The 18896-nt window shown below is 46.0% G+C and overlaps 1 protein-coding gene across 1 annotated transcript in view; it reads left to right on the top strand.

Annotated features, from left to right (window-relative positions):
* The window catches only part of LONRF2 (LON peptidase N-terminal domain and ring finger 2), a 37107-nt gene that overhangs the window by 4109 nt on the left and 14102 nt on the right, over positions 1-18896 (top strand). Inside the window, exons 2-5 of the mRNA XM_072849698.1 lie at positions 12950-13068; positions 16384-16506; positions 17533-17694; positions 18155-18380. Of these exons, the coding sequence (XP_072705799.1) occupies positions 12950-13068; positions 16384-16506; positions 17533-17694; positions 18155-18380 (630 nt within the window). The remainder of the gene's footprint in view (positions 1-12949; positions 13069-16383; positions 16507-17532; positions 17695-18154; positions 18381-18896) is intronic.

The following is an 18896-nucleotide window of genomic DNA, read 5'->3' as shown; positions in this document are numbered from 1 at the left end:
AGGGCTGTTCCCCACACAGATAAAATTCAGAGAGCTGCGGTATCAGAGGTGGGCTTCTGCTCTGCTGTCCCTTGTCTTCTGACTGGTCTTCTGATCATATGAACTCTAGGTCAGCTAAACTGAAATATATGATCATATATGCGTGCAGGGTTGGTTTGGGTTTTTTTTTGTTGGGGTTCAGGGCTTTTTTGTGCAGTAGGTGCTTTCTGCACCCTTTTTCCTCTCACTTGCTGCTCTCTGATGGAGATGTTCTCTGGAGGGACTGTGCCTTGGAGGAGTACAGTTGTTTCTGCGTATGCAGGTTTACAGACCCTTTAAGCCATATGCCTAAAAGTATAGGAAGCTAGATTTTGGTGACAAATTAACGTAGGTATTTTGAGGATAAACTTTTGGGAGTGTGTTTTGTTTTGTTTTTTTAATTCTAGAAAGCAATTCCCAGTTACAGAGGTAGCAGGTGGCTGTTGCTTTATAGGGAAGATAATGAATAGGGCTTTTCCCAAGTACCATGTGTAACTTTATACGGCCAAAGACTGTATCATGGTGGGGGTGGGAGCACGGCAACAAAGCTCACTCTTAGAGAACAGTATTTATCAAAAAATACTGTCTTGTGCAGACCAAATAGGTACATCTTGTACACTTCATGCTAGCCTGCTGGTTTTAAAATTGGATACTATGAGGCTCTGAAGGAGGCTGAGCTCTCCTCGGGGTAAGGGTGCGCTGTAAGCAAACACACACGCAGGGTATAAGGGGGTTTGGGTGGCAGTGGCTCGTGCCTTCAGCTGGCATTTCTCTGTGCCCTTCTCTGTACTGGGACAGCCTGTTAGCATCCTGCGCCTTTCCTGTAAATAAGCCTGAAGATGCCTGTTCGGAGATAAAAAGCCCAGCGGTGCAGTCCTCTGATGCTTGCTGCTGCCGTTGCTTTTGTAACAGCGCTGGTTCCTGAGCCGTGTCGCAGTTACAGGTCTCGGCGGGCTCTCAAGCCCGCGCGCAGGGCTGCGGCTCTGCTGGGAAGGGCTGTTCCGCCGCTGCGCCTGCCTGACCCTAATTCCCGATGAGTTTCTTCGGGTGGGGAGGAATGGCCATGCCCCGGCTCTGCGGTGCGATGAAGCAGGTGCTTGCTTGCCTGCTGCATGCTGTGCAATCGTGTCTGGCTTCCAGTGCAGTGGCACACACCGTATCTGGACACTGGCGTGCCAGGACGCCTCGTTTCTGCGTGAAGCACGTTGGCTCTGGCGTGTAATTACCCACTGCTGGAAAGTGTCCCTTTGGAGTCTGCCAAGCCTGAGAAGTGTTGCTGTCTCCGGAGAGCAGGAAAAGCCGCAGCGATCCCTCTGAGTGGTTGTGTTTACTTCTGGTGTGATGGGCTCTTCCTGAGCAGAAATAGATTTCACGTAGTTGCTCAAATTGCCCAGCATTTTAATTCCCCCCCACCCCCCAGGGGGTTCAGAAGTTTGTAGGAGATAAAACTCTGATACAGCTGAGCTTTAAAACATGGTGGAGTTAATGATGGGTATATGTGCAAAGGGGGCCTTTTCTTCCCAAGCCCTCTGCGTGGATCTCCGTTTCCAGTGGGTAAAGAATGGTGCAGGAAAGGCCAAGGAAAGGATGCGAATTTGTATCAAGCCCGATGTAGTGTCAGAGGTAGCGTGCTGCAGAGCAAGCGAGGGAGATGCTTCTGGGTGCGAGAGATGCTCCATCTCTCATCTCCTGGGGTGGAGAGCTGCACGCTGACCCCCAGCCCACGGGGTGCTGTTTGGGGCGTTGCTAGAAACCAAATGTAGGAGCTTTCTTGAGCTTTGGTAGAAAGAGGAGGATCTGCCTCTCTTGGCCAGACCTCGGGGGAGGGAGGTTTCTCTGCTCTCATCCCAGCAGAGGTTCACCATAAATTGGCCTGATCCAAAAGAAAGCTTAATGTGGCCACTCAGCACTAATTTATTTTGTGGTCAAGCAATTCATGGAAATTTCTGGCGCCTTCCAAATTATCTCTTCATAAGAATTGAATTGAGGGGGCAGGGCAAGCCAGGAGACAGTAGAAAAGAGCAGTAAAGGGAGCGTCAGGCATGTAAGGACAAGGTCTCAGGCCAAAATACACCTGTTCTGAAGCAGACGGAGCCTCTTGGGACGGTAGTTCAGTGCCGGTTCCTGCTCCCCAGCCTTGCTCACTGGGCTGTTTTAGGTAGCATGCTGGGGTTCACCTTCTTGGGGTCGGCATACCCTCATCACCCTCCCGTGCCAAGTACTGAGTTTGCATGGTGAGGGGCTTGCTGCTGCCTCCATGCTCCTGAGCTTGTGGCCACTGCTTTGCTCAAGTAGCAAGTGGGATGGTTTGGCCTTGGTATAAAGTATCTGCAGACTGTTGTGGCTGCCTTGTCCTAGAGTATCTCCTCTGGTCTATACAGACAGTTGTTCACATCGGTGTCTTTGCGAACAAATTCAATTACGCTACTCTTGGCCTCCTGGCTAGGTGGGTGGGTAGTTGATGTATATCTTTGGCTTTTCCTTCCCTTCCATCTCCCCTTTACACTGGTAACTCTTAAATAGGTAAAAAAAACCCCTAGCAGTGTTGCACATAGAAAATAAGTGTGTCTTGCTGCATCTCTTGACCTTCCATACTGGCTCTCAAGCTGTTAAAGCTACCGACCTTCTTATTTTAAGTGATGTTTCAGTGCAAGTTGATTCAAGAGCAACCACCCTGCATTTTCCTGCTAGGTAGATGCTGGGGTTGTGCTGTTTCCCAAGAGCATGGCATAGGTAAACTTCCAACCAAGCATTCTTGAAGTTGGGCTGAGTGCTTACAGCCATGAGTAAGACAGCTATGAGCAAGCGTTTCACCGTGCCTCAAAAATTACTTGCTGGGGCGTTTTCCTTGCAAGCCTGCTTCTGAGTTGTTTCAGATAAGGGGGAAAAAGATGATCAGAATTTCTTGGTGCAGTGGTGCAACATCCTCTTGGTACTGTCCTGCTGCAGACCTGATGGTTGAAGGGTTTCTGTGTTAGTCGTGGACCAAGGTCAGAAGAAGCAAAGAAGAGTCCCTTTCTGCAAAGGCAAGCTGCTGAACTCTCTTTAGAAAGCCGTGCTTAATTTTTTGTAAAGGTGACTAATGCTATAGTATGCGTTTTATTAATTCTGCCACTGTTTTCTAAGGACTTGTGCTCCTTGGTGATGCACTTGCACTGAAGTTGTGTTGTTCAAAGAAAACTGCTAGGGAGCGTCCACATGTACCTATATGTGAACTATGTGTACTAAGTACACTTTAATGATCTCTTCTTTTATACACTATTTCTGGAAGATTGCTATTAGAAGATAAGGTCAGTTGTCTTTCTGATGTGGTAAAAAATAGATTGACCGAATCTTCCTTCCTCACAGGGTCTTGGGAATACTTTCCAGTTTCCAGTAGTAAAGAAGTAAGTCTTTGATGTTATACCAGCCATTTAAAAAAAAAAAAGCCATGGTAGACAGCTGTCATGACTCCTCAAACAGCAAATGGTTCAGTCATTTTAATAATTTATCAGAAGAATTCTTAATTTTGTAGCTTCTGAAGGAAAGTGTGACTTCTGAGTGAAGAATGAGAGGTAGTCTTTCTGAAATGACATGCTACAAAAAATAGTAGATGCTTGCTGCTTAGAGGATTTGTGCTAAAAAAGGAACTTTCCCATCCATCTGTAAAAGTGCCTCTTGGAATCTGCTTAAAGTGTGTCTCCAAAACCTGTTTGTTCTGTTTTGCAGGGGCAGAAAAATGTGTAGAAGTAGGAGTCAGGGTTACCTAGAGACTGTTGCAGTAGCCTGAGTGTTATTTTTAAACTTAAAATATTTTGCAGACTTCTGTCCCTTAGCCCCCCCCCCCTTTTTTTTTTTTTACTGAGGTAGTGCTTGAAAAATGGTAGTAAATACTTCATATATGACACCACTGGCAACGTGTCAAGTACGTTGGAGCAGGAGCTCGTGTTACTCCTGATTTGTAAAGAGCTTGCGGTTGAAAGCTCAGATCCTGTAGCTGGTTTTCTGGAAGTTTTGCCCACTTGCAGAGGGTCTGCTGAAGGCAGAGGCTTTGCAGGGCTGCAAGACTAGGGTCATGGTTGACAGGAGGCTTATCCGTCACAGGCACAAAGGGGAGGAGGCATCATGCTGTACAGTAGACAGTCTTTGGGTGTGGGGTTTTTTTTAAGTAGTTAACATTGCTCATGTAGTTTACAGTTATGTACCACCTAAGATAGAGTGAGTATTCCCTGCCATGTATGTAACCCAGATGTAATTTCCTATAAATAATTGAACTACTTCAGCAATCCTAGAGGAAGAACTATACCTACATATCAGAAAGTCTGAAGAATTTTTGAAGTCTCTTCAAACAGCATATTCTCTTTTTCCTTTGCTGTGATAAAGTATAACAGAATGTCTTTTGCTTTTGGAAGAATACATTTATAGAACTGACTTTTGCTTCCTGATCTTAAAATTAGTAGGATATTGCACCATTCCTTTTCTCTTTTACAAATGTATTAAGTGATCGTCTCTATTTGAGGACAGAAGCAGTGAGCTAATAACTAAGAAACAAGAAGCTCCTTTTTGCAACTTTCAGAGAGTCAGAAATTCTGGGCTGAAATAAGCTTTAACTGGAAAAGAGAAGGTTACGGAGACCTGAGGAGTAACTGGTAGAAGTGTAGCTTATGTACTGATTGTGACAGAGGGCAACTAGGTTATCACCGGTAAAGTCATATTATGAAGGAATATCTGGCTGTAAATTGAACTTGTTAACTATGGTCAAGGCAGACCTACGTGGCTGGTCCTGCCTGGCTGTGAAGCATATGTATTTGGAGTCTCCTTGCAATCACAGGTTGATACGCACCTAGCTGTTAAAGGTGTGTTCAACCCCAGGCCCCCCTTCAAAAAGAAAATCAGTTGAGGTTCCTCGGAACAAAAACATCTGTTATTTAGTCTATGGTGCCTAAGTCCTGACAGCTTGAGCTGGGTGCCTCAAAGGGACACCTCCCTCCCAGTTCCTCTTTTCCTGTGTTATATAGTCTTGCAATGTAATCCCACAACCGCCACGCGCTGTCCACGCGCCCCACCATCCAGTCCTCTCAGTCTCTGTTGACGAGTCTTCGTTCTCGTAGGTTGCCTGCTCTTGGTTCGTGCACCTCATCTAGTCCAATCCCGCTTGAGGTTGACTCATTTCCTCTGGTTATACCTGCAGGTTATATAAAACTTGGGTTTTTTAGCTTATCTTCTAAGTAGGTCAGGGTTAAATGCACGTGCTCACATAGCTCAGCCTTGCCGCCTTCTGCACGTGCTAGCTCCACATTTCTATGGGGGGTCAGGACTTTTCCATGGGTGCTTTAGAGATCAGGCAGGGGGTTGACCTCTTGGGGTGTTTTGTTTTGGTTTTGAAGCTCACTTGTTATGTCTTCATACTTCAGTCCATAGGCGTCTTGCCTTGGGGCAGTCTCTGGACCTGCTGTTTGAGAGGATACTTCAGTTCTGACTGAGGCTTTGGTAGGAAACCTTACCTGAACCCCAAACTAAATGCTGGGAGAACTAGTAAGCATTGAAAATGAGTCACATTTGTGTGCTTACTGGTTTTATTATACTAGTGCCAAGCAGCCACAGATGGACTTGGGGTACATCACCTGAAGCAGCGCCCAAATGTCTGAAGGGTAGAGTGGGAACTGAAAATATAGGGAGGAGGTGTTGATTCATGCTATTTTATCTGGAAAGAGTAGCATGCATCTAGCTAAGTGTTGAAAGATTAGGATTTGGACAGGAGGGAGCAAAAACCTAGCTGGGACATTCTTGAATTGAGGACTTTTGCTGTACCATGCAATTTATCAATTAATGGGTTTGCAAGGAAGGTTATCACTGGCTTTGCAGTTGCGGAAATGCAAACTAAACCGTAGGTTAATGTAATTGCTCTGGCACACTTCTGCCTCATGAGGCTAGAGGTACAACGTGAAAGCAAAGGCGTAAAGTTAGCTGCACCTTCTTTGTAGCAGCTCTTCTTCCGGGTAGCGTATAACTTCCCATACGGTGTTTCTCCTGAGGAATGGTGGAAGCCGTGATTAGCTGTGCTTAGCAGTGATGACAGTCTAGCTTTAAATAATGTATGGAGCTTCCTAGCTGAGGACTTACTCGCTGGGCCTGAAATAAAACCATTGGGAATCCAAAGCATTTTGTCCAGCACACAGAAAAATCTGTGTTCTTAAGTCTGCACTTCTGAACTGCAAAATACAGAGGCCTGGAAAGAAGTTAATTCAGTCTTAAATTGTGTGTTCTTAAGAATAATCCAGCTCATCTGGATCACTTCAGTCGAAGTGATAATATGGGCAAGTTTCTTGAGGTCTCCCTGTCCCCCAGACCAGAGAGGACCTAGGGTAAGCATGCTGCAGGGCAAAGAAGTGAGTGGGTAGATGTCCTTTATTTTTGGGTGGGACAGCAAGGGGAGAGGGTTGCAGCTTCAATTCTGCCGGTGAAGTGGTGGCTGTAATTTGTCCACCCTGGTTTAAATAGGTGTCTGCTTTTTCATCTCAGTGTGCTTACGTTGTGTGTAGAGATGGAATCCCAGCCAGGCGTGGACCAGCTCCATAGCTGTGTATGGCAAACGAGCCATACTAGAGCTCTCTGGTGGTGTCTGAATTGGCTTCCCTGTGGAGGTGAGGGGAGAGAAAACTTTGGCTTGGGGTGGCTTTTTGAAATTTGTAATGGGCACTTCTTAAGGAAGGAAAGTATGAAGAAAAATACTTCATATCTGCATGAAGATAAAATAAAATAAATAGAGCTTGAGGGGAGACGGACTCCATCGGAGGAGATGATGTGTTTTATTACGCTGGCTGTGGGCAGCGTGAGTGTGGACGAGAAAAGAGGCTTTTGCATGTGCAAACCAGCTGCTGCCTGGTGGTGCAGGCTTGGAGCAGAGGGTGGCGGTGCCGCGCGCTGCTCCTCCTCCTCCTCCTCGCCACAGCCTATTTCAAGAGCTCTTAAACTCCTACGCTGCTGTGTCTGCTGGCGTTGGTCACCCAGTGGAAATAGGTGTTATGTTTGCCTGTGGAGTACTGTTCGCAAGCGTCCGCTTCCTAATCACAGCTGAAGCGTTGCAAGAGTGGGCTTATGGAGGAAGAGGCTTCCTTCTTTGCATCCTCTGTGCCCTAAAGCCTCTTGCACGCTTCCTCTGGGGTCTTTGGTTACTTCACCTCCTGGAGACTGCCAGTGATGTAAATGCAGGGAGGAAAAGCCATGATATTCAGAAAATACTAATTTTTAAAAAATCCAGTTATTAATCCAATTAAGGCGGACTGGTAAGTGAGAAAACGTGGGCTTGCTGATTGCAAGTATGCATCATGTTCATTGTCCCTCTTAATCAGTTTTGGGAAGCTGACCTTGTTTTTTCATCTTTGCTGTAGAATGAAGTTTTACTTGAACGTCCGGAATGTCTTTACTGCTTTTGTTAATTATTTTATCAAGTGTGCTCCTTCCCCTGCCCCCCAGCTGAACAATCCCTGCACATCCATTTTTTGTGTGCAGACTTGTCATGCTTGCATGAAGTCCGAAGGAGGAAAAAATGGCTTGCTATTTGGTTAATTACTAGTTATTGCTAATTTCTCACTGAAATGAAAATAAATGTTTCATATTATTTTTCAAGCTGAAAAGGCTTTCAATACTGAATTGTTCAGAACTGAATGCATAATGTAACAAAGCAAGCCAACTTTCTTCCTCTCTTCAGGGGCAGAAGTTTCTTTAAAATGTGGGAAAAACTCCCCCTGAAGTCCTGTGCAGGCTGACTCTTGCTAGCAAGACTGAAAGGTGTTTTTGTAATGACGCTAATGCATTTGTAATGACGCTCATGCATTTAAGAAATATGCTTAGGATTGAAATAGATTTGAATAAAACATGCTTTTCTAGGAAGAAATGTCAGATGAGGAGGATTAGGGAGTTCTAGCAACTTTAAACTTGTTCTTTCTGTGCTGAGTTCCTGGAAGAAATCTCAGCGGTAGTTTATTACAGTAAAACTTTTATCGTCATCTACAGTCATTTTTGGCAAATTCTCTAATTGCCTTCCTGGCACCACGAGATTTTGGGGAGTCCTGTTCTCCTCTCAGCCTCCTGAACTCAAGCAGGATAGATTGTTCTTTTGTTTTGTTTTGTTTTAAATACTTGAATGCTTGGGCATATCTGGAAAAGTAATTTTGGACGTTAGCTTCTGCATAAGTAAAAGCGCAACCTAACAAACATCTGCAAATGAGTGCAAAGGTGCTGTGAGTGGAAAGTTAACGATTTTGGAAAACCCAAGCTGGCAGCCACAGTCGGGGTAGGCAATACTTGGCGGGCCCAAGGAGGGTCCAGCATGTGGAAGAGCCACCAAGCCCCTCGGCTGCTCAGGCCAGGGTTTGTCTGGTGCTGCAGAATTACGGCTGGGGCGGAGGGAGGGAGCCATGTGGGAAAGCTCCCAGGACCTGTGGCTCAGAGGAAGGCTCTGTGTCCCTGCTGCCCGGAGCTGCAGATCCTGGGAGCCTCTGCAGTGGATCCGTGATGCTGACAAGGACATAAATTTTGCTGTGCAGCTGCAGGCTCCCAGAAGAGTTTGCTTCAGGAAATGCCATCTGCTGGTATTGTGGAAACAGCAAAATTTTCTACGCTTTTCTTTTTTAATTTGGCCTGAAATAATAAGTCATTTCATTAAAAAAATATTTTCTTCTTTAACCTCCAGAAGAAAGAATGGGTGCATTATTTTAAAACAAACTATTGGCTATTGTGTGACTTTTTTTTTCCCTCAATAAACTTGTCAGTTACAGTATACTGGCATCTAGGAGTGTTCACAAACTCTGTATGTCCTCAAGCCCTCTCCATCCACCTTCTGTGACTAATTTTTTTCACCACGACACATGCGGTGGTGTGGAACAACTCGCTATCACGGTGCTTACAGAAACCCTGTAGTGATTTAGGCTGTAGCTGGATATTCACTTTTTCTTCCCACTTCCACACATACTCTTAAGTTGTAGTCAGCCAGCTGATGCCACAGTTCCACTGACAGAATATGATGTTTCAGTCCATCTAGCCTTGCCCTGGGACCAGCTGTGGACCCTGCCGGGATGGTCTCGCTGGCAGCAGGAGGCTGGGGACGGGGGGACGTGCGGGTCGGGTGTGGAGGCAGTGAGCTTTCGGGCTGTGCCGCTGTGTCTCTGAGTGGGGTGAGCTTGAATGAAGGAGGCTGGGCACCACTCCAGCTACCGCATCTTGTTTAGCCACTTCATCTCCCTATAGAAAACCTGTTATAGTATAGCCTTTTAAACGCTGCTCTCTTTAGCAAAGCTGTGGGGTTTGGTTTTTTTTTGCCCCTTCTCTCAGTTAACTAAACATTCCTTGCCAGTTACTCATTAAGATGGGCCATGCCTTACACTTTCTGATTGAGACTTTGTGAACAAGAGGTACAAGCCTGAAATACAGGTAGCTTTTTCTGGTTTGCCTTGGGGTTGGTTTTTTTCAGTAGCTTGTTATTTTTCCCTTCATGTTGAGAGCCTTTGTGTAACCAAATGCAACCAAAGTGATTAGTTTGTGTGGTCTTTTGTGACTAAGGTAATAGAATCAATGTAGAGAAAGGAGCGGGATAGACAATACTTTAATGTTGTGTTTGTACAGCTATGGCTGTGGCTATGCTGCTGTGCCCAAAGACAATAGGACGGGGAGTGGTATGGACATGCTTCCATGCTCCCAGTACAGCCCCAGCCCATCTCGACAATGAGTCGAGGGGTAGTTAGGGTAACTGGTTTGTGTTAGAATAGGAATAAGGGTGCCAAGTCATTGTTAGGGACCATGCACCATGAAGAAGGGAAGCAAGTTTTATGAGCAAGGTGATATTGCACATGCCCATGAGAAGGGGTCAACGAAAGGACACACCTGCATGGCCACCAGAGACCCCCATGGAAGCCCCTCGGAGTTCAAGGACGCATGCGTAATGACCATGTAAATATGACAATTAGTTCTAGGAAATAGAATGAATATGTATGATCATTCTGGGAAATTTGATGCATATGTATGTAATCGGACAATGTAAGTTTTGGTTAATGTAACCTATGGTGTGCAGGCTTGGTGGAGCGATCCCCGTGCATCCGGCGCTATAGTAAAGAATGCCTGCTTCTTAATGCTACAGTGGTGTTAAGGAGTTTGATTCCCAATTTTGATGGCATTTGGACTCTGCCTTGGGAGGACTTGCAGCCTTTGCCACACCGTTGTGACTTTTTTTGCTTAAAACTTTTGCAGTGGAGACAAGATCCAGAAAAGAGCCGAGGAAGCTGTTTTCTCTCTGAGTCTGCTGAATGTGTGAACTGTGCTGAATTGTGTGCTGAAAAGCGCTAGGAAGCAACAGCGTGGCTGAAATGTGCAGTAGTGAACAGAAGGAGGAAGCTGGCTTGCCTGCCCCCTGATCTCACATGGCTTCCTTCCCCCTGTGATGCCAAAAAATAGCCCACCCCGTGCTCTGCCCAGCTGCTGAGGCACCTGCCTCTGCTTGCTGCACCTACCCCCTCCGCATGCTCTGCACAAACACCCTGCAGCAGATACCATGATGGAAATACGGAGTATGCATTTGTATTTAATACAAACGGAAGACACAGACTCTTTAAGTGGTAGCTAAATTAAATAATTTTATATTTGAGCATCTACCAAAAGGAAAAAAAAAGCTTTCGTCTGAAGACCTTAGGTGAATTGTTTTCAATTTAATTTAACTTGCACTCTTTTTTAAGAATAATCAGCTAAAAGTGTGGGTCACTGCAGCAGGCTACATGTGTAACACTTAAAAAAACCCAAACCAAGCAAGAAACAAAACACTAAAACCAAAACCAAACAGAAAACCCCCACAGTGTGAACTAGCTTTTGCAGCACTGCTTATTTTAGGTGTAGTCTCTAGCTGTCACTGTCTGGGACCGTTGGGGCAGCATCAACCCTGGTATGTCATTCTGCAATTAGTGTATTTGGTGTCAGTCCACGCCACAGCCAAAAAAGGCAGCAGTCCTTGCTGCTGCTTTCTTTCTCATCCCTTGTCCTGGCACTCGTGTTTGCGTGGCTGTACAGCGAACCAGTTGAGGGGAAACTGATCCTCTTAAACCTTTCTATTTATTTGTTTTTATTGGATTAGCTTTCAGTCAATTGATTCCTTGCTCTGGTTCTCTGTGCAACCATGCGAACCTGGTTTGTTGCACGAGCGAGCGCTGGTGTTAGCTCGAGGGAGGGGAGGAGGTGGAAGGGGGATGTAGTCTTGGGCCATCCCTCCTGGCAGGTGCTTGAACTTAATGAGCAGTGGCACCGGCAGCAGTTACGAGCTTATTCTGTGTGTCCATGCATACTTGGGTGTGTGCCGAGGCTTTGTGTGGGCAATGTGCTCTTACTGAGGATGCTCATGCCGAAATGAGGTGCAAACAGTGAAGCCAAAGCAGGCTGGAGAGAGCAGGAGGGGAGACAAGAGCCCTGTGTAGGGATGTACAGGAGATGACACTTGCAGGAGAAGTCTTGAGAGAGCTAGCTTGGAGGTGAAGCTTAAAATTTGTAGAAATGAGGCAGTACTGTCTCTCGGCACACCTTGGAACCTTTTTGAAGTTTGATCCCAGTTATGACAGTTTTAACCAGCTCACATTTGGGTAAGGGTTGCTGCACTTAGCTGCCACCATCCATCAGCCAGCTTCCAGCCCTCCAGAGGCCTTTCCTGGCACACAAAGGACAAGAGTGGCCAAGAGCAAATCGCACCTAAATCTCATCTCCTAAGATGAGATAACTGCTTTGGTGGACAAAGGGAAGAGCGTTGTTTGGGGCTTAGCGTTTTGGGTTTTTGGGGGTTTTTTGGGTTTTGTTTTTGTTTTGTTTTGTTTTTTCACAAGGCTGCTGCCACAGCCTGCCACAGCATCCTCCTGGCCAAGCTGGGGAGGTGGAGGTGGGATGGATGGAGAGCTGGCTGGACCTTCAGGGCCACAGGGTGATGGTTAATGGCTTGAGGGCTGCTGGGTGGGCGACTACCAGTGGCATTGCTCAGGTGTTGGTAATGGGGCTGACGCAGTTCAACACCTTATTAACAACCTCCGTGAGCGGGCAGAGCACGCTGTCAGCAAGTTTGCCTGTGACACCATACTGGGGGAGGAAGAAGCGGTTCATGTGCTGGAAGGCAGGGCTGCCATTCGGACCAACAACCTGGGGCGTGGGCTGACCAGTCTTGCCTACTTCAGCAAAGGCAAGTGCGCCTGGGACAGAATAACCCTGTGCAACAGGGCGGGCTGGGCGTTGCAGAAAAGACCTGGAGGTCCTGGTGGACAAGCTGAACGTGGATCAGCCAAAGTTTTTCTGTGGTTCCTTGAAATTTTATGTTGGAGCTAGATTTCCATCTTGAAATGTGTTATAGAGACCTTAGGAGAGGACAGAATAATAATGTTTGAGATGTTTATAATCCATGCAAACTGAACGGTTCATGAATGTGTGGGTACTGAGGCAATGTGTGTGATCATGAGAGGTTTGTCTGCCCTGAGAAGGGCAAAGTACCTGGGTGGCAAGTGGATATGAAATGTGAAGGCTGCATGCATTTTCTTAACGAGTGGCTTACAGGAACGTTTTAGCTGAAGTCCTGTGTTGGTGATTTCTTTCAAGCAAAGCCACACTGGGGAGAGAAACACTTTGGGCTTTTTTTCTTTTTGCTTTCTTAAGTATCCTGTAAGCAGGGTGAGGGAAGGAGCAGGTGGCATCCTGTATGTGAATATGAAATCTGTCTTGCTAGGTAAAATGCAGAGGTTGCTTCCAGGCTGAGAGGAATATATTTTGGGAAGGAAAGAAGGAAGGAATTGCCTTTTTTCTATTACAGGAGAGTATAAAAGTAACCATTGTGCAGTAGTGCTTTTTAGGTTACTCTAGCTGGAAATTAGGTTACTGTTTTTAACATGTACTAGTGCTTCTTTTAATGGAGTTCCTCGTAACCTTTTTTGTTTTCCAGCTCCTTGCAAGTGTTCACTAATAGCACAGCGAGCAGAACTCTGTACATCAATGAAAAACTACCAGCAAGCTCTTCATGACGCAGACGTCCTCTGCCGGAACAAGCCCCACTGGCCTGCGGTACGGTGCTTGCATGTCGTAAAGACCAAAATGAAAACTGCTTGTTCTTGGGGCTTCTATCTGTGGTGGGGACAGCGCTGCTGAGGGCGTTGTTGGAAGAACATCATGGCATTATCAGAGCTGGGACTGTCTACCAAAAGCTAAGTTCTTCATAGGACAAGTCTTGGAAGGTCCTTAGCGTGTCTCCAGCCAGTGGGATTTCACTGGTGGGCGGGCGGTGATGTAGTTTTGTTTGTGCTGGTGCCCGTCGATCTGTTGGGGTTAGTGCTGCAGCTTGGCAGCAGAATCGGTTCCATAAGGTTCTGGCAGCCTGGGATCGCCCTGCAGTTCCCTCTGGGATGGTGTGTCCCAGGCAGTGGGTGGTTTTGACAGCCTGCTGGCCAGTGTGTCTGTCTGAGGAGCACCCCAGACTGTATTTCAGGATTATTTTTTTTCTCCCTTTAATACTAAGAGTTCATGTCTGTGATTCCTACCTGCGTCATGGTGATTCATAGAGGGGGTTGGGATTTTTTTTCATAATGAGAGGAGGTGCTACAAGGAGCAGTCTGTGGGCAGTCTGAATTAAGCATCAGAAATGATGTGATGGGAGAGAAATGGAAGAAGCATATGGTGCCTGTTGTTTATCACCGGTTGCCTGAGGCTAGACTGGGTGTCTGACAGCTTGCCCCACCTCGAATTACACCTCCAGTCAGTCTCTCACCCATCAGTAGCAAAACTGACGCACAGGTTTGACCAGATAAAGGCCCTGGGTGCTACCTGGAGAGAGGATAGCACAGGGAATCGGGGAGGGATTTTAGGCAGACCTTGACTTCCCTGCGAAGACTAAGAGGTGCTGCATGAACCCCTTGGCTACCTGCCTGAGCACGGGGGGCTGCAGCTAGTTCCCTGTTTCCAGCTGGGGAAGATGTGGGGCAAGCAGAGAGGTGCTGTCTGAAGCATCTAGTTTCTGACAAGTTAGATACTTGTCTCTGAGGGCTATCTGTCTTGTCACCCATTAAAACCTTTCTTATTTGAAGGCAGTTCATAATCTTCCCCCCGCCTCCAGTTTGCCTGTCTAGGATCATTTCTCATCGAGTCAGGAATCCATCTCGGGTGGTGTTGGCTGGGTTTCTGTGCAGAGGGAGAAAGATGAATTACGCATGTTCAAATGTTTTCTTGAAGTGTCTTCTCTGTTTGCCTTGAATCCATGGAAATGTGATGTGTGTCAGTCGTAGGCGGATAAAGATTTCATTAATCACATCTCTGAAGAATGTTAATTGAAAATGAAATATGTCATCATGGCATAACCAGCAGTGTCACAGACGCATTTCACTTTGTGCTTGCGTGTGTGTTTGAGAACTTCCACGTAAGCTGTGCTGATCCAGAATCCATGTTCTCCAGGAATTCTGGGCATCTGCTTTGTTTTCTGTCTTTGCAGCATCTCATCCAGTGGCAGAGAGTAGCTCAAACATGCACTGTGTAGTTAAAAAATACAAAAATTGACTGTAAAATTAAACTCATTCTGGGAGTAGCTCCTGGGAGGCAAGTGTTCACCTACCAGTACCTTTTGGCTTATTGATAACTGAAATGTAATGGCTCAGTGAGTTACTGGTGAAGCTCTTGGATCCACTGTAGTCATTAGAGCAATAGACAAGTTGGTTTCCTTTCAGTTGCTATGAAAACTGAGTCCGTGGACTCTCTGAGGCAGGGCGAAATTTCAATTTGTACTTTTATGTGGCAGATAGAAACAGATGCCGTCCTGCCTGGATCCTGCCTGCTGCACAACGTCCTGCCTGGACCTTACCCTTCAATCCAATGCTTGTCAGTGCTGTGTGAAAATAGGAAGGGGAAGGTGGCAGCGGTAGTCTCTGAAGCGTAGGGGCCTCTAGTTCCTGGGCCTAACTTCTGGTGTTGGATCTTGAGGTATTTTGTCTGTAGACAGCCCAGCTCGGTCCTCCTGTGCAGCTTGGATAAGGAAGTTGCTCTTGCGGCCCCAAAGGACGAGGCCAAACAACCTTGTAGCCTCCCCAGTGCAGTGGAGTAATCTTGTCAGCGATGTCAGGCATGTTAGGACCTCTCTAAAAAGGTTTTACAGAGGCTGTGCAAGCGTCAAGGTACGAAGGTCAGGATCAGGTCTCACAGTACGTCCCTTCTTACTGCATTCAGGAAAAGAAAAATGTATCTCACCTTGAGAGAATGGTGTGTACTGAGGCTTCTTGTTCCGGTCACCAAATGACATACATTAATTAACCTGTCCTACACAGTGCCGTTACTTGCTTTTGGTACAAGCCCCTTTCTTCCTGACAGTAGAAAGGTAAAGATCTTAACGGGCCTCAGCTTGAAGGGCTGTATTGAAAGAGTGAGGGAGGTACCCGCTCAGGAAGATTCTGTGATACCAGATCTTTTGGCATTAGCATGAAGAATAGAAAAGTGTATCTGCTTATCGAACCAGTCTCTTAGACTAGTGAAATTGCACTTTCAGCATAGCCTAGAGATATTCATGTGGATCAGAGGTGGACTTGCAGAGCACACCTCTGTCTAATAAGCAAGAGGCAAATGTTTAAATGCACACTTAGTTTCTTTTCATCAGTAAGGAAGTAATTTCCATAGCCAGATTTGAACTGCAAATTGATATCCGTGGGGAAATTCAGAGGTGAGGCATTCCTCTCTTGCTACTAGTAACGAGTAAAGTAGGACTTGTCCCCAAGCTGAGTACCCAGCCTGTTGGCCATGGATGTGTTACTCTAGGACATGGGAGAGGTAGGATGGGCTCAAGGGTTTCAGGTTAAGCATTGGTAAGTTGCCCTAAATTCATAATGTTGTTGGTCTTTTCTAGCCAAATAAAATAGGTGAAAAGTCATCTCTGTCCTGGTAAGACACCCAGGAGAAGTGAGAGTGTCCTGAACCTAAAATCTTTTGCTCCCTCAGGTGCCACCTCCAGCCTGCCTGTGCCACTGTCTTTCCCATGCAGCTTCATTACTGTTAAGTTTGCCCTGGTATGTGAAACTGTTCTCTGGGGTATCGAGCCCTGTGGGATTGTAGTAGTCTCGGTCCCTGGGGAGACAAACACCCCTCCTCATTCTGCATCAGGTCCCCCCTGAGGAAAGGAGCGGTGCCTTTGGCAGGGGATGATGCAGCAGTGGGTTCCAGAGGGGGTCTTCTTTCAGCGAAAGGGACTGGCTTTCCTTCAGTTGTGTGGATCAAAGAGGTTGTTACCCAAAAAGTGTCTTATTCTTCGCTTGCAGAATGGCATGAACTTCCAGGTTGGTTTGTTTGGATTCTTGCTGCCACTTCAGAAATGATCTCTAGATTTCTACGTTTCCTTTGTGTGAACAGGGCCATTATGTGAAAGCAAAAGCTCTTTCTGGATTGGAAAGGACTGAGGAAGCATTGAAGGAGTTTCTCTATTGTGTTGCCTTAAATCCTGAATGGAGCTCAATGAAGAAAGAAGCCCAAAAGGTATAAAATGTATTTACTGGCCACTTCTTGGCCACCACGCTGCTCTTACTTCTGCAGCTAAGTAAAATTCTTGTTATTTTAGGTGATAGCAAACAGCCAAAGGATAATTTGATTCAGTAGATTCTCCAATAAACATTATTAGCATTATGCTGTGCGAGGCACCTCTTGGGTTTGGTTGATGCCTCATCCAGAAGGATTGTATATTTGTGGATTCACTGCAAATCTGTAGGTCTTACTGCTGCCATTTGTAGATTACACATGCAGTATGTCGGCCAGATTTGAGTACACCTGGATTTTGTAGGCTCCAGGCTGCTAATTTTAGTGCCCATCAGAAAACCACTTTTAAGTGGGAAGTGGCCGAGGGTTGAGAAGGGGGAGCTGTGTGCCGCCCTGTCCTGGAAAAATCCTGCAGTCTCCGTAGCAGTTTGTATAACTTCCCATAAGGGGCACACTTACTGGTAACCAACCACTGTCAGGTTCTCCGTGGCCGTCCGTACAGGCAGCTTTTTATAAAAAGAAATGGGGATTTGGCAAGGTGCTTGGTGGGGACTGGTGAGAGGGGGAACAGGCTCTACACAGCTTTTAGCTCGAGGTGAAATCTGCTTGAGGATAGAGGAGATGGATGCAGAGGATGAAGAGAACTGAAACACATCTCTGTTAACCGGTTTCGATAGGAGAGCATGGTCTGAAGACTTCTGGAGGAAGGGATCTGGGGGTCAGAGTGGAGAGGGGTGGAGGCAGAAGAAGGATGCAACAGACTGCCGCCCTGGGTGCTCCTGAGGAGCAGAGGCCTTCGGGGAGGGAGGTGGAGGCCAGAAGAGCACCTGGGGATGTGTCTGTGGTTGTGGTGGGGACTGCCATTCAAGTTTCCTGTGGGCATTGGGGAATGCAGGATGTCCTGGTGGTTGCAAGCTTCTTGGCATCCAGAAGCTGTGAAGTTTTTGTATCTGTGTTCATACAAACATAAATATCTGTGTCGTAATTACTATTAATTTTTTTCTTTTTTTTTCCTCTCTAATTGACTAGATAATGTGTGAGATGTTTTTCTCAGCCTTTGAAAATGTGCATGATAATCTAACAGCACCTTTCTCTAGTCGAACATCCCATACAAGATTGAAACCTGCATTTCTGAGTAGCATAAACACACAGTCAGCTGCAGAAGATAGCTCTATTGCTGGGTCCTCAAAGGTAAAGTAAAAAGCATTCAACATAAAAATACCAAAAGTAACACAAGGATCTGTCTGATCTGTGTGACATTGTCTTTGTCTGCACTTACTTTCATGGTAAGCCTGTTTTTTCCATTGCTGTTGGATCTCTTGTTGGGATGTACTTCCTCAGAAAAATAAGAGAATGAAACTCTTTCTTCAGAAAACAATGTGGTGCCTTCATGTGGGGGTTGGTTATATTTGTGGGGATTTTTTCTCCCTTTGTGCTTTTTATGCACTCAGGAACATAAAGAGACAGGAGCTGTAGGGAGAGAAGTATCCCTATTTCATGCAATTGGAGAGTGGCCTTCTTTGGTATGGACCTTTCTCCCTTGCTAAGCTCATTGTAGGGACATTGATCTATTGCTGATGTATACAACTAATAGGAAAAAAACAAAGCAAAATTGTCTCATGCTGTATGTAACTGTTCTTAATTTTTTCAGGATACTGTGTTCAGGTTGACAAAAACCCCGACCCAAGAATCTGATGTATTTAGAAGTACTGATTCTCCTGTTTCCCATCATGTTTTGGATCTCTATTTTGAAGACAACAAGAAGTCTTTGGGAGCTATTCTCTCCAGTTTACCTGGGGTTGGCTTAAAAAGAAAGCTGTCCAGTGATATGAGGGATTTACAAAGCTTGGACGTCCCCAATAAGATTCCTAAAAAAGGTTTGTGTTGTGGCTTAGAAAGGGGATTTCTCTTGCACATACTTAAAAATGATAAACTACTTTTTTCCTCCTCGCTTTTTATAGGTGTCAGTGAAACATTACCTACAGGTGTAACCAAATGCAACCAAAGTGATTAGTTTGTGTGGTCTTTTGTGACTAAGGTAATAGAATCAATGTAGAGAAAGGAGCGGGATAGACAATACTTTAATGTTGTGTTTGTACAGCTATGGCTGTGGCTATGCTGCTGTGCCCAAAGACAATAGGACGGGGAGTGGTATGGACATGCTTCCATGCTCCCAGTACAGCCCCAGCCCATCTCGACAATGAGTCGAGGGGTAGTTAGGGTAACTGGTTTGTGTTAGAATAGGAATAAGGGTGCCAAGTCATTGTTAGGGACCATGCACCATGAAGAAGGGAAGCAAGTTTTATGAGCAAGGTGATATTGCACATGCCCATGAGAAGCGGTCAACGAAAGGACACACCTGCATGGCCACCAGAGACCCCCATGGAAGCCCC

This window comes from Ciconia boyciana, chromosome 1, assembly GCF_034638445.1.
Source record: "Ciconia boyciana chromosome 1, ASM3463844v1, whole genome shotgun sequence".
NCBI lineage: Eukaryota > Metazoa > Chordata > Aves > Ciconiiformes > Ciconiidae > Ciconia > Ciconia boyciana.
The sequence above is the reverse complement of the archived record's forward strand: the minus strand, read 5'-3'. Positions and strand labels throughout refer to the sequence as shown.